The 15,231-nt window shown below is 39.2% G+C and overlaps 1 protein-coding gene and 2 pseudogenes across 1 annotated transcript; 2 read left to right on the forward strand and 1 right to left on the reverse strand.

Moving 5' to 3' along the window:
- On the forward strand, window positions 1-3,382 carry LOC109721695 (annotated as a pseudogene).
- LOC109721696 (upstream activation factor subunit spp27-like) lies at window positions 4,472-6,585 on the reverse strand. The gene is made up of 2 exons (XM_020249437.1): window positions 6,067-6,585; window positions 4,472-4,933 (listed from the first exon to the last, which is right to left on the reverse strand). The coding sequence occupies exons 1-2, from the start codon at window positions 6,382-6,384 to the stop codon at window positions 4,814-4,816; spliced, it is 438 nt and encodes a 145-aa protein (XP_020105026.1). The 5' UTR covers window positions 6,385-6,585; the 3' UTR covers window positions 4,472-4,813.
- Window positions 11,454-15,231, forward strand: LOC109721517 (annotated as a pseudogene).

Consider the following 15,231-nt stretch of genomic DNA (forward strand, 5'->3'; position numbering starts at 1 on the left):
TTTAAGGTGACCGTTGGATCTTAATGCAGGAAATTCTCGTGCATGTAGAGTGGGAAAATATTTGGAACCAGATATGGTCCTAATTATTTTATACTGCATCATTCGGAATATATTTTTTTATTGTTATAATAATCTCCAAACTCTCTCTCTCTCTCTGTCTCTCAACGGTTACCTTCTTCGCTTTTTCTTTTTTTCTTTTTCTTTTTTTTTTTGGTTCTTTTTTTTGGGTTAGGATTCCTCTCAGTTCAAATCTACTATACATAGCGCACAAATTTTCCCTTCTCTTGAAGCGCATTTCCACAAACACTTTGCGTGCGTGCGTGCGTGCGTGCGTTTTGGTTGGGGGGCGATGGATAAGAAGAAGAAGCAGGGCTTCTTCTCGGCGCTGAAGGAGGAGGTGGCGCGGGGCCTCTCTCCGGGGCGGTCGCGGCCGAGGAGCCCGGGGAAGGCGGCGGCGTCGGGGTCGGCGGCGCTCTGCGTCATTCCGCGGCGGCGCAAGGGCGCCCGCGGCAGGAGCCGCTCGCCGCGGAGCACCGCCGCGCGCGAAGCCGGCGATGACGAAGATGAGCGAGATCCGGGAGCTCCGCGCGCCGGAGGCCCTGCGCCGCTCGTGAGGGCCCGACGGGACGGCGTGCGGCGGCGGGGGAGAGGAGAAGGGCGGAGGGAGGGGTGGGGCGGGTGGGTCCGAGGTTTTCAGCTGGGGCGCACGCCTTCATTCTCCGCCGCCGCCGCCGCCGCGTGCGGCGGAGGAGGAGGCGGCGCCACGGCGTCTCGCCGCCGCGGCGGCGGCGGCGGCTCCGATCTCCGGCTCTTGCTCGGCGTCATGGGCGCCCCCCTCGCCCCCGTTCATGTAGTCTCCGGAGACCCTCTCCCCCCTCGCCTCTGCGTTCAAGACGCCTCCATTGTGAGAGCTTCCACTTCTCACCCCACCCTATTTGTTCAATTTGAACTCTCTCTCTCTCTCTCTCTCTCTCTCTCTCTCTAGAGAAGTTTCTAATTTCTGATCTGCTACTCAGAGTTTCAAATTCTTACATACATCTCTCTAAATTTCTGAAAAGTTTATGAATTTATTCTTCTCTGCTCAGCTGACCATTTAAATCTGATTTTTATTTTTATTTTCATTTTTTATTTTTGTTGGTTTGGTGGCTCTTTGACCCTTAAAAGGTATTATTATTCTTAGAAATACTTTTTCATCAATTAATTTTCTATTTTGGCTATCATTCTTGTCATCTTCTGTGAATTCTAAGGTTCAGAATTTTCAAAATTATTGGAAGATATATCTTTTTAGGAGTCCACGAATGTTAATTTTAAAATCATCAACCACTTGGCGCTTATAAATTTTTCATCATTAGATCTATCTTTTTTACCAATTAAATCTCTTAAATTTTACTATTCCACCAATCACCCACTCGACTTTAGAGGGCCACTATATTTCTAACCCTATAAATCTTCATTCAAAAATTAAAAATCTATAAATACCAATGACTTGGTGTTTTTAAAAGTATAGAAGTTCAATTCATAATTTTAGAAGCATTATGAATATTTTAAAACACTGCACTTATATCTTATTGACGAGTTTAGTCTCCATAATGTAAATTTGTCAACATATTAGTAATGCATATTACTTGTCACTGATGTGTCGCGCCTAGTCCAATTTAAGCTCAAATAAGGGTTCGAACTTCTAATCTTACTGATTCCACATCATAAATATCTATATATCAGCAATATATAAAGATAATATTTTATAAAAGCATAAACTTTAACAACAATGTTTGTAAATTAAAAGAACACATTGTGAATACGTGTGTAATTTTGCTGTTTTACTCGGACGCATGCATGTATGCATGCCTGCAGATCCCCCCATATTTCAGTTCATCGAAGATTGTAAATTTGTAAGTTTTGTTTGCAACAGGAGAGATCTTCGGCACAGTACATACTGCAGCAGTACACTTCAGCATCCCGAGGGCTGAAGCTGCTGCGTTCCGTCCGGAGCGCCTACGCCATGGGGAAGCTGCAGATGGTGGCCTCGGAATTCCAGCAGCCCACGGCCACCAAGAGCTGCGGCGGCATCGGCGGCTCGTCGAGGGCGGCCGCTGCGCCCACTGCCGTGGCGTCGGGCGGGTTCGTGCTGTGGCAGATGGCCCCGGACATGTGGTACGTCGAGCTCGCGGTCGGCGGCTGCAAGGCCCGCGCGGGCTCCGACGGCGCCTCGTGTGGCGCCACACCCCCTGGCTCGGCGTCCACGCCGCCAGGGGCCTGTCCGTCCCTCCGCCGCGCTCTCCAGGTTTTTTTTTTTCATTATTTTTTTCTATATATAGTATATATAATATATATATATATATATATATATATATATATATAGGTGGAAGCTACTATGCTTTTTAAGCTAGCTCAACGTAATTGTGATTTTCTTTTGATATATTTTACTCGAAAATAAAAAAAAGAAAAAAAATCCACTTTGAGTAATCTGCGCCAACTGTTCGACCAGGGCCTGGACCCCCTGACCACGGCAAACATGTTTGCGGGAGCACGGTGCATCGGCGAGAACAGGATCGACGGCGAGGATTGCTTCATCCTCAAGCTCAGCGCCGACCCCAAAACCTTCAAAGCCCGGAGCGAGGGGCCCGCGGAGATCATCCGCCACGTGCTCTTTGGCTACTTCAGCCACCGGACCGGCCTCCTGATCCACATCGAGGACTCGCACCTCACGCGCATTCAATCGAACACCTGCGCTGACGCAGTTTACTGGGAGACCACCATCAGCTCCTCGCTTAACGACTACCGCCCGGTTGACGGTATAATGATCGCGCACTCGGGCCGGTCGGCGGTGACCCTGTTCAGGTTCGGAGAGGCCGCGGCGAGCCACACGAAGACGAGGATGGAGGAGGTGTGGACCGTCGACGAGGTGGCGTTCAATATCCCCGGTCTTTCCGCCGGCCGATATAAATATCGGTTCGGTCGGCGACAGCTGTGAGCAGCAGCTCTCGCAGGGAGTGAGGCCGCGGTCTGGGGCTACGGGCCGTGCCAAGGTTTTCGCGGCAGCGGATAAATTACAGGATTAAAGATCACATATGAAGAATCAACAACACTCTTCTTTTTGATAGAGGAATCAGAATCAATTTAGTTTGTTCATACTAGTTTGTGTTCTATTCTATTGATTTAGAGGAGTTCAGTAGGGGAGCTACCCTCTGTAAATAGGAGTGCAACCGTATAAGCTATATATATAACAAACCCTAAATGAGAAACATCAGTAGATGTAATATTGCTTCTTCTTTTATCTTTTTTCTTTTTCTTTCCCTCCGTTCATTTATCTTTTCCTCCATGAAGAAATGTATCTCATCCTTTAATTTTCAAACCCTATATTTGAATATTTCATTTCAAATCGATTTCCCTCCATGATGCTGAGCTCATCTTTGTCACTAGATTGTCTCCTTTTTTGTCTGATGCCCTGGGGGCATACACATGCTTGGTTAATTTTACGGATAAAGGAGAAGGGTCCACACATTGATGTTTAAAGGTGTTGGGATGATGTTGTTGGTGTGGGTGGTGATGCATTTATGCAGGCCTTATTAGGCTTTATTGACCAGGTGACTTTTTAGTACTAATTAGGGTCCTCAGGAATGTCCTATTTATGAACTGGTGATGTATTGAAAACATTAGTATTAAATGCTTTTAATTAATTTATATATACAGTCTAATACATCGTATAAATTTGTCAGTATATCCTACATAAATTTGTGAGAGTACAGTATGTTAGAACATTAGAAGCTCCTTGTGGGAGTAGTGTGTGTAAAAAAATTAGTCGTCTCTAGCAATATATAATATGGTTTCTCATCTCAATCATTGCATTTGGTTATTTTTAATCTAGGAAATTCAAAAAGTGAGCCCCTAAGTCACTGTTAAACAAAAAAAAAGCTGCTCCTCTCACCTTTTACAAAAACATCTACTTATTAGGGAGCCTAACTTCCTAGATCTAATTTAAGCAGGAAAGTAATCTAAGATTCAAATGATCAAAGCAAGCACTAAATTTTTCTCTTCTTTTTATCAAGTTTCAGTCTAATTAAATCAACTTTTAGTTTGATGAACATGGCATCAAGTAGCTTAAAGAGTCACTGAATAAAACTTCTTAACTTTTGGCATTATTTAAGCTTCTCATGCAGCTGGAGTTTGAAGTAATAACATTTCAGGATAATGCAACTCTGCCAAAATCCTGAAATTGTAATGTACTTTCTATCACCAGAGAGAAACAAAGTTAACAGAAGATCCATTGAAAGCTTGGCATACTTTACTATTCAAAGAATCAGTGAATTGAAAAAGGAAAATGAAATTCATTCTTCTGATTTAAGAAAAGATCAACTCAAATACAGAGGGTAGCTGTTTTTCTCAAATTACCACAATTATAAAGTGAAAAGATATATTACCCTCTTGATTCATAAAACATGATAACAAAGTTGAGTCTGTGAAACAAACATCATCAGAACTAACAACATTACAATTGCCACAAAAAAAAAAACCCAGAGATACAAAGATGGTAATTTGACATATATATGCTCAAAAATAGGTGATGCATCTAAATTCCTTTCTCTTCTCATATTTTACACTTGACTATTTTCTACTGTTATGCAGTACACGCAGAGCAAAATATCGACCTATTCTTGCGCAATGACGAAGATAATGCCATGGCTTCAGTAGTAGAAATTAGATGATGCAGCATGAATGCTTTAGTTATAGCCATGGCTCATGTAGCCCAGTGAACTGCTCTCGAAAAGCAGATAAAAAAAAGGACTACGATACGAATTTATCTTACATTTTGTTACTTCATGAAGTGAGGATTAAGCAACCCTGAGATCTCAAGAAACCCAACGCGATCCTTTCCTCCAAATATCTTCTTCAGCTTCTCATCACAGACTACTATCCTTTTGTTCTCTGGGTCCTGTTCACAATTTAGAGGGGGGACAAAGTAGTTATAACTTGTAACAATTGTCAAATAGTAAAAAAATTATACAATCTCGTTCAAGAACAATTGCCTATTAATAGTAAACACGGCTGATACAAAATTTGCGTAAGAGGATAAATGCACATAGTAAGAAATAGTTTTATGAATGAAAATAGGCTCGAACGATTGTAACTGCTTTCAATGTCAAAACGTCAGCAAGGAAAAAAAAAAAAAAATCAGATTATCCAACTTCAAAAGGTTAAGTTACATAAAGCCATAAGAGAGAAAAGAGTGGGCACAACGTTGGTTTGCAAAGGTTTGCTTCTAATGCAAATTTTCATGTAAGTAGAATGGCACTTCGATAAATACTTGTAGCTAATACATTTTGTGATCTCCGGCATAAATATAAGCTCTAAAATTGAATACGAAAAGGGAGTTTTAATTCATAGAAAGAAGCATTTATAAAACTGGGGTTTAAAATTTTAACTCAAGGTGAATGTCCTGTGTACATTTTAACAGGGCTCTTCACCGAAGCTGTAGCTTTTGCGGTGGTGCAAGGCTTCGCTCTGGTGCAACTTTAAGTATTTTAAAAACTACATGTTCCATATTTGTGTTGCTTTAAGTGCCTGGAGATTAAAATTCAGCAGCTCAAGTTTCATCCAGTTACAAAAATAATTCTTTCTATTTCACACTTCTTGATTGTTTCTTTTAATTCCAATTTGATGCATCAAATAAAGTACTTAAAATAACTAACATTCAACTAAATATTGTCAACATAAACACTCACTAATGCACCGTTTTGCACCTAATTAAAAGGATTAAAAGTGACTTGAGAAAAGCAGAAGCTCAGTGATTACCTTTTGCTTTATCATCCCAGGATAAAGAAGAATTAGCGCAAATTCGATCTATATACTATCTGGATACTACGATATAGAGTTCTAATTGTAGATATAATTGTAATCGCAATCCTTACCATTTTCTTTTGATCATTAATTAAGAAAAAAAAAAAAGTAACTGTACAATGATTATGATGACCCTGTCATCATCGCATCAAATATCAGAAGCACGATTAAACCTAAAAGCATCATCAAAAAAGAGAGAGAGAGAGAGAAAAAAAAATAGAAGAGAACCTGGAGATTGTTCTCCTTGATGTACGCCCAAATCAGCTTCAACGCCTGGGTCCTCGGAATCTCCTTCACCCCCACGAGCTCCTGGAGCTCCGGTGATATAGGCCGCGGCTTCGTGATGCCCCTCGGCCTCCTCTTCCCCGCCTCCGGCGCGGCCTCCGCCGCGGTCGCCCTCGCCGCCCACGATCCTCCGCCCTTCGCGCGCACGGCGGCGGGCAAAAGCGCGGGTGCCCGGCGCGTGAGCGCCGCCGCCGCCGCCGCCGCCGCGTGCCGCGGCGGATCGCCGGAGACGAAAGCGGCGGAGAATGTCACAGTCGCCATGAGTGGAGCTCCGATCGAGTTCGAAGAGGGAGGAGGGGAGAAGCGCTTCAAATGCGAGGGAAGGAACGAGGGTTTCTGATAAAGGAGCTCATCAAATGGACGGCGGTGATCGAGTCGGGGCTTTGGTGCTCTTCGTGATTTGAGACGAGGTCACGAGCTATGCGCGACCTTATCCTCCGCCTATTTGCAAGCCGCAGAGAGATAATTATTTATCGCGTGCACGCGGTGTATATAGACCCGACAAGAGAAGCAGCGCTTTCATTGGTTAGCAGGAGGTGCAAATGGGCTGGCCCGGCCCATCAGTAACTTGGGCCGTCACAAAATTGGATTAAAAAAAAAAAAATTAGATAATGTTTCAATTGGTTTGGCCTGAACGACAATTGGATTTGTCCTGTTTTTGAACTAGTTTTGGGTACCCTCTTCTTTTTTTTTTTTCTTTTTTAGTTCCAGACCTTGTGGTCTCATCGTCCAAGATAGAAGATAACAACTAACTCTTGCAGAGGTATTGAATATGCCGTATGTTATAAATAACAAAATAAATTTCACTTGATATCAAAACTGTAAACCTACCATCTCTCTTTCTCTTTGAAGATGTGGTGAAAGCTACTGGTATAATTTTCAGAATATGTTGAGAAGATTGCAAAGATTAAGAAGTTTACAGCAGCGCTGATGTAACTTTATGATAAATGAGAAATGTTTTAGGCCTCCAAAATCTTGCCTCTAAAGTGATTGATATGGCAACAAATTCATTTGCAATTTTACACTTCATTTATTAATCAACCAATTTTTTTTTTAATATGAGCGCCAGCATATATAAACATAAACATGGGAGAAGGTCACTTTCCTACGGACCAATCAGGGGGCCAGAATAAATTATGTCTCACTCTCTCGGATTCCAAGAAAACTCGACCGTTGTGCCCACACACACAACTGAAAAAAAAAAAAAAAAAAAAAANTACAGTTTCTAACTTTAGTATCCTGTGAATTAAAGTATATCAATTTAGTGTCCTTTGGGTTCATTTTTATTTTTTTATTATCAATTTTATGATTTTTTTTTTCGTTAAATCAGTAACAAAGTTAAAACTAAAGAATAATAAAGTGAATATATTCGATAAACTTAAATGGGTATCTAAAATTTTTGCATATAATTTAACAAAAAATTACTGAAAAAGCTAACAAAAAGATAAAAATGAAACCACAGAACACTAACTTGATACATTTTAAACCACATGGCACTAAAGTGAGAAAATACGAAACTACATGATTGGTATTTGAAGTTTACAAAAAAAAAAACAAAAAAACAAATGGGAAGCGCCAACCTCTTAGATCTATCCTTTGACTACTAATAGCTTTTGAATTAAACACTATTTCACCTACCATCATCTACCACCATCATCCTATTCCAATATCACTCCATCTAAGGACTATAAACTCAAAAGCACCAATTCTTTGGTGCTTTTGAGAGTATTCTAGCTCAACTATATATATTTAGATAGATGGTTGAGCTAGAATACTATTGATAGTAAAATACTTTTTTTACTATCAAATTTTTAACCCTTATATGAGAAATTGTAGAGTTATGATGATATTAGTTTCTTAGGTCTGAGTGGTCCCCCTAGGGTTAACTGGTCCCCATTGGGTTATAATATTTAATCTAATAGTTAGAAATGATGAAAGGAGTTGATTCAAAAGTTAGAAACTTGATAGCAAAAAAAACTTTTTGCTATCAATAGTATTCTAGTCCAACTATATATATATATATATATATATATATATATATATATAATGGTGTAGAGTTTTTATACTTTCAAAAGTATAAAAAAGTTCATGCTTCCGATTTTTTGATCCTTAAATAAAAAATTATACGATTGAAATGATAGTAGTAACCCTTGAGGTTGAGTGATCTCTCTAGAATTGAGGGTCCCCACAGAATAATAATATTAATTTAAATATTACAAATGGTTAAAAAAGTTGATTTAAGAGTTAAAAAATTAGAAGCATTAATTTCTTTATACTTTCCAAAGTGTAATAACTCTGTTCTATATAACAAATGGGAAAACGAAATAATACTGAGTTGCTGGTAAACTTATAGCTCGTTATTGGCCCATACCGATAACCCGCTACGTACTAGTGGCATATGACCGTTAAGCCAACATGGGCTCACTGTACAGCTGTAGAAATGGTCCCATTTTTTCATAATTTTTAATTTTTAAATTTTTATATACATATTTTTAAATTTTTTTAGGAAAAACTTCAAATAGCTCCTGTGATTTCGCATTTTCTCACTTTAGTACACTGTGGTTTAAAGTGTATCAAGTTAGTACGCTGTGGTTTCACACTTTCTCACTTTAGTACTCTATGGTTTCAAATGTATCAAGTTAGTACTTTATGGTTTTATTTTTGTATCAAGCTAGTACCATGTGGTTTCAATTTTCTTTTTTTATTATCCATTTTGGGTTATATAATTTAACGAAATATTAAACCACATGGTGCTAAAGGGAGAAAGTGTGAAACTACAGGGTACTAACTTGATACACTTGAAACCACAGAGTACTAAAATGAGAAAGTACGAAACCATATGGTACTAGCTCGATACATTTTAAACCACGTGATACTAAAGTGAAAAAATACGAAACCATAGGGGTATTTAAAGTTTCCTTTTTTTTACTACTTACCGTACCTTCTATAGTTCTATGCCTCTTCTTCTGTAGCTGTACTTTTTATTTGTATTTATCTTTTTGCTTTCGTCTTTTACAGGTTGTAAAGGGCCACAGTGTACAGTGCAAAGAGAGCACTGTAAATTATTTTAAATCAACTATTTAATTTTTCAAAAAATTTAATTTTACTATTCAATTTTTAAATTTATCTGACTTAAATTAATCAACGGTATTTTGACTTTAAAATTTAAACTAATTAGTTTAATAAAATTATAGTTAGAAGAATCGTATGAAGTATATTAATGAAATCTATAAAGACAAACGATGTATTTAAATTTTAAAAGTCAAAATGCCGTTGATTAACTTAAATAAAATAAATTGTAAGGTTAGATAGTAAAATCAAATTTAACAAGTAAACGATTAAAAATTATTTATAGTTTACATAAATTTTGTATGTTTTTATCTTTATCTTTTTCTTTTTTTACTGTAAAAGTTTTCACATTATTAATAGACCAATTTTACAATTATCAAACTAGATTCATTAAATCGAGTTAAATTAAGTTAGTTAATAACTACACAATTTAATTAATGTATCATGCCGTGGATTCTAAAATCAGCTATGCTAATAACAACACTCGAATTAATACTGGTTCTATTTTTCGGTCCTGAGTTTGTAATTGTAGCTTTTACTTTCGAACCACCGTGCGCTCATTTAAATTTAGGGGTTGTTTAATTGCATGCGATGGAAACTGCACGTAGAGTAAAATACTGTATTTGTTTGGGTATAGTTGGATACAATTATTTTAATTGGAACGGCACGGAGAGGTTCACTTGTAATAGTTAGAACTAATTCAAACCAGTCGCACTTCCAAATACAGTAGCTGGAGGAGAATAATTTTAAATAAGAAGTAAATTTACATACATAATCGCCATTTGAATGAAAAGATATGGTTACAATATTTTTTACCATACCTTTTATTACTGTAGTTATGTGGTGTGTTCATTTTTGATCTGTTCAAACTTAATCCGATGCACATACAATGTGGATTTGAATTTAGACGAGATATGTATGTGGAAGATCCAAGAGTATCGAGATAAGAACGATCCAAGAAGACTAGTAAAACAAGCAACCTGATCCAATTTTGATTTCTGAATATATTAGTTATCCAGTTTGTAAATTTTTGCTATTCTTTAAACTTCAACAACTATAATACTTTTTATTATTTTAAATTATATCTAACCAGAGATATATGTCTATCACTGCTACTTTTTATTACAGTACTCTTTATTGCCCACTCCCACCAATTAAAACTCTTTCCTTTACCTCTGCTCAATGCAAAATTGTCGATTGTGCATTCAATTATGAGAGCTATTCATGAGACTTAACCTGTAACTGGTGTCTTTTTCATGTGAATGAGCCCCCATTTAAAAAGCAGAGTTTGTTTTCTCTCATTAATTGAGCTTGAGCCCAACGTTCACGAGTCACAGACTCACAGAGCATCTCAGGTGAAGGACAAGAGTTAACAAGTAAGATATGTATTTCCTATTGCAACCTTTTATGGTACAGACCGTTTAGTTGAATGTAATTATAACTATAATATAGTTGAAGATATACGTAATTAAAAATATAATACTTGTAATTATATATTTTTTGTTTGATTAAATGTAGAAAAAAGTACTGTCACTATAAATAATTTATTTGGTTGCATACTGTTGAAAAATAATTTTTAAAATTTTATCGATCATATTATATATATGATGGTGAGATTACCTCCATTGTAAAAAAAAAGTTGTTTAAAAATAATTAAGGAGGTAAGCTTATTTTTTGTTTAAAGTTTCTTTCTTCAATTGCTGCAATTGGAATTGCAGCCAATATGGATAGTAGTTCCTCTTGCAGTTCCTACTGCAGGAGTTTGAATTAAATACATTAAACCAAACACTGAATTTGCATTTACATACAGTTATAACTGCCGTGCAGTTGCAACTATATACAACCAAATGGCCTCTTATTTAGTGTATCACAATTAAGTTAGGAGTAGTAACTAACAAAATTAACGATAGAAGGTTTAATCTCAAATATAAAACCTGCACTTTATCCCATTATAAAATAAAAAATATTCATAGGAGGCTGCGGTGTGAACTGTGATGACAAAATAACCATTTTGCCCCTCACCATTTTTGTCTCCTTCCCTATCTTGTTCATCCGCCACCTCGATCGGCCGCGGTTCCGGTCTCAATCTGCAGCGATTCCTCTCCATTTTCTTCTCCACCTGCTCCCTTTCTTTTCCTGCACCCTCGTCGTCCCTCCATTTCGGCGACAGTAGGGAGAAAATCGAGGTGGGCGTGGATGGAGAGGCAGGCAAGGGCAACGAGGGCGAAGGCGAGGCAGCAGAGGAAGACGAGAGGGTGTTTATGGGTGCGGACGGAGATGTGGGCGAGGGTGAGGCAGTGGAGGAGGGCAAGGCGGTGAGGTGGCAAGGCGGAAGAGGGCGAAGCAACAGTAGAGAGGGCGGGGGGTATTTTTGGTATAAAAAAATATTTTATAACGGAACCCTAACGGATCACTAACGATAGAGAGCGAAGTGAATATTTTTCATTTTACAAAAGGACAAAGTGTAGATTTTTAAATGACATGGGGAGAAAGTGAAAAATCAATTTTGACAGAGAGATTTTCTGTAATTTAGCCTTTTAAAAATTTAGATTTTAATATATTATATTTTAAAATATAGCAAATAGAAATAATTATTTCGAATTCGAATTTGGAGTTTAAGTTTTTAGTCAAATTAGGTATTGGATATGGATTTTCGAAATCTGCTGGTTTCTGGTCTGAATTCAAATTTCAAGTTTGGTTATTAGATTTGGGTTCAAGTTTTTGAAAATTCGCCGTGATTCTGACCCGTTGACACCCCTTATCCCTCTTCTAAATCCAGCCTACTCAGTGTCTTGTGTACATTTTGGTATGCAAGATATTGTAATCCAAAAAAGTGTATGCACTGAATTAGTAATCCAAGAAGTGTAAATAGTAAAGAGAGAGAAAAATTATAAGTTCCTCATTTTTTTTTCCTTGGTACTACCTATAAAAAGAGCTGTCAATGTAAGTATGTGAGAAGTTATTGTTTGCACCTGGTGTATGCTAGTTCATGCACCTACCGAATATTTTATTATCAATTATACTAAAATTAAAGTCTAAAACAATAGTGTGGTGTATAATATCTAAATGATAGAGAAAATAAAATTATTTAATTAGTAAGAAATGGGTTTCAAAATTTAATGATTTTTAATATATATATATATATATATATATATATATATATATATATTAATTTTAAACATGATAAATTTAATAATAAATTGGGGTGTGTTAAATTCCAATTTTAGAGGTCGTTTGTGACAAAAATTTAGTGGTGCGGTGTATGAAATTTCTTTATACACCAAGTGCAGGCAATGATATTCATCGTACGTTTCTGCGAACGTTACCCCTAACGGCACCAAACAAGCAGGGGCCCTCCCCATTGGCCGTATCCGCACAGCGAACAAAAAAAACCGAAAAATCAAAAGAGAAAGGCCCACGTGACTCGGCCCAATGGGCCCCCAATTAGACTCTCAGCGCACGTGCCCAGGGGCCCCCTCTCTTTCTCTCTCTATAGTCTATACACGGCGCGCCTCTTCGCTCCATCCCCTTCACAGTTCGCGTCTATTTAATACGCTCTCTCCTCACTCCCTCTACTCCACTAAAACCCTAATCAACTCCACTCCACTCCACTCCAATGGCGCCGAGATCCCTCCTATACATCGCCCTCATCTCCCTCGCTCTCGCCCTCTCCTCCGCCCAATCCCCCGCCTCCTCCCCCTCCTCCTCCTCCTCCTCCGCGGCCGCGCGCTCCCACGACACCCACTCCGATCCCCCCGTCGCCTCCGCGCTCCCCTACGCGGCCCCGCTTCAAGCCCCAGGCCCCCGCCCCGGCGACCCCGACAAACGCCGCGGCCCCGCCCCAGCGACCCGACAAACGCTGCGGCCCCCGCTCCGGCGACCCGACCAGGCCGCGGCCCCGCCCCGGCGCCCCCGACCAAGGCCGAGGCCCCGGCCCGGCGCCGCACCAACGCGCGCGCCCCCGCCCCCGCCGCGGCAGCAACCGCGCCGGTGAAGTCCCCCCCGACGCCCCCTCCCGTGCTCTCGCCCCCCTCTCCGGCGCCGATCCCCGCCACCATCCCCGCCGCCCCCGCCCCAGCGGTGGCGCCGCCGACGAAGGCGGCGGAGGTGCCCGCGCCGTCGCCGAAGAAGGCTGCGCCGCCGAAGAAGAAGAAGAAGAAGGGCGCCGCCTCGGCTCCGGGGGCGAGCCCGCCGGCTCCGGCCGCCGAGGTGCCCGCCGGCGCGGCGGAAACCCCCGGCCCCAGCGTCGCCGCAGCCGACGTGTCGGTACGGACTCGTCTCTTCTACCTTTCTCTTCTTCTTCCGATCACGATTCACACCCACGGCCCACATTGTCTCGGCGCACGATAGCGATTTGCTCGTCGCTAACGTGCGCGTGATGCCATTTTCGCGCCGAAGAGGTTTCCTCCCGTTCGGCAAAATGAGCCGTTGGATGTAATATCCGTGATCTGTAGATTATACTGCTCGTCCTCAACTTACTCTCAGGCTTTATGTAAATAAAATAATAAAACTCATTATTTTGAATTTTTAATTTTCGATAAGAAACTTTATTTTAATATTTTATGATATAAGTTAGCGCAACTTCAATTTGGTTGCATGTGGTTTATCTTATTTCTACTTAATTATTTTGTGGTTCAAAAATTATGTTTAACTGTTATGTGAGTCTATCTTTACGTTGAATAAAAATTTTATTACCAAACAAAATAATGAAATAAATATTTTTGATAACCACACATACAGTACTTAAGTAAATCTTTTTGAACCGCAAAACACCAAAATGATAATGAGCTAAACCAACCACCAGGGACTAAATTTAACCTTTTGTGTTAAGGGCTTGGTGGTTAGTAGCCGAGGTCCTAAGTTCGAATCCTAGTTGATTCATATTTTCAGCTAAGTTTATTTCTAAATAAAATAAACGAAGCGGGTAGCGTGCTACCTATCTCTCAAAAAAAAAAAAAATCTTTTGTGTTAAGGGACAAAATAAAAATAAGCTAAATCAGGATAGCAAATTATGATTTATCCTATAAACTATTATTTGTTCTTTTATCTAGTAGTTCAATTTTTTAGCCAAATAACTTAAATAGCACCATTGAATGAATATGAAATGAGACACATGATAGGTAATACTGAGTTATGCTGCTATACTATTAATAATATCCAGCGTTTGAGAAATATACGGTTAGAATGATAGTAATTTTTAATTAGATCGATAGTTGTCTTTTAGAATTGACTGGATGGTTGGTTGAATTATATGATCTAATAAGTGAAAATGGTCACAGCGATAGATTTAACAGCAAAAAATTTGATACCATCAAATGCGTTTGATACTATCGATAGTATAGAAGCTGGATTGGGTAAATACTAATATATTTATATATAGATGAATTAGATTTATGTATAATTTGTTCTTTAAAAATAATTAGATACAAAAAAAAAAAAAAATTTTTTTACTAACTTGAAATATATAATGTAAAACTTAAAAATTTGAGAACTAAAATAAAAATTAGCACAAAAAAAAAAAGAAAATGGCGGTGCAATTTTCACTATATTTGTAATCACCTGACTCGATGGCGTATTTTAATTTTTAACGTCTCGGCGCACGATATAGGCCGTTGTTAACGTGCGCCGGATTCGCTCCGCGCGATTTTGAATCATGTGATTCATGTCCGCACCAAAAGCGTTTGTGAGGACATTAAATAGGCGCACGTTAGAACATTATCAGTTCGTAAAACTAACGTGCGCTATCCTAACCCGAATAATGAGCACTAATAATAATTGTTATTAATTAACATTAATAAAACCCACCTGATTATGTTATAAAATAAACAATTAATCATCTGAACTAATGAATTAATCAATCAATTAAATTAAATTAAATTAAATTAACCTAACCTGTTGTTCCCTCTTTTTTTCCTTTTTTTTTTATGTGATGCAGCAAAACGGTGCGAGGAAGTTGACAACTGCGTTGGGAAGCGCGATGTCCGGGTGGGCCCTACTGCTGTTCGCCGCGCTATTGGCGTAGATCCGAAACCCTCGTGA

Source organism: Ananas comosus, linkage group 15 (genome assembly GCF_001540865.1).
Source record: "Ananas comosus cultivar F153 linkage group 15, ASM154086v1, whole genome shotgun sequence".
In the NCBI taxonomy this organism is placed as follows: domain Eukaryota; kingdom Viridiplantae; phylum Streptophyta; class Magnoliopsida; order Poales; family Bromeliaceae; genus Ananas; species Ananas comosus.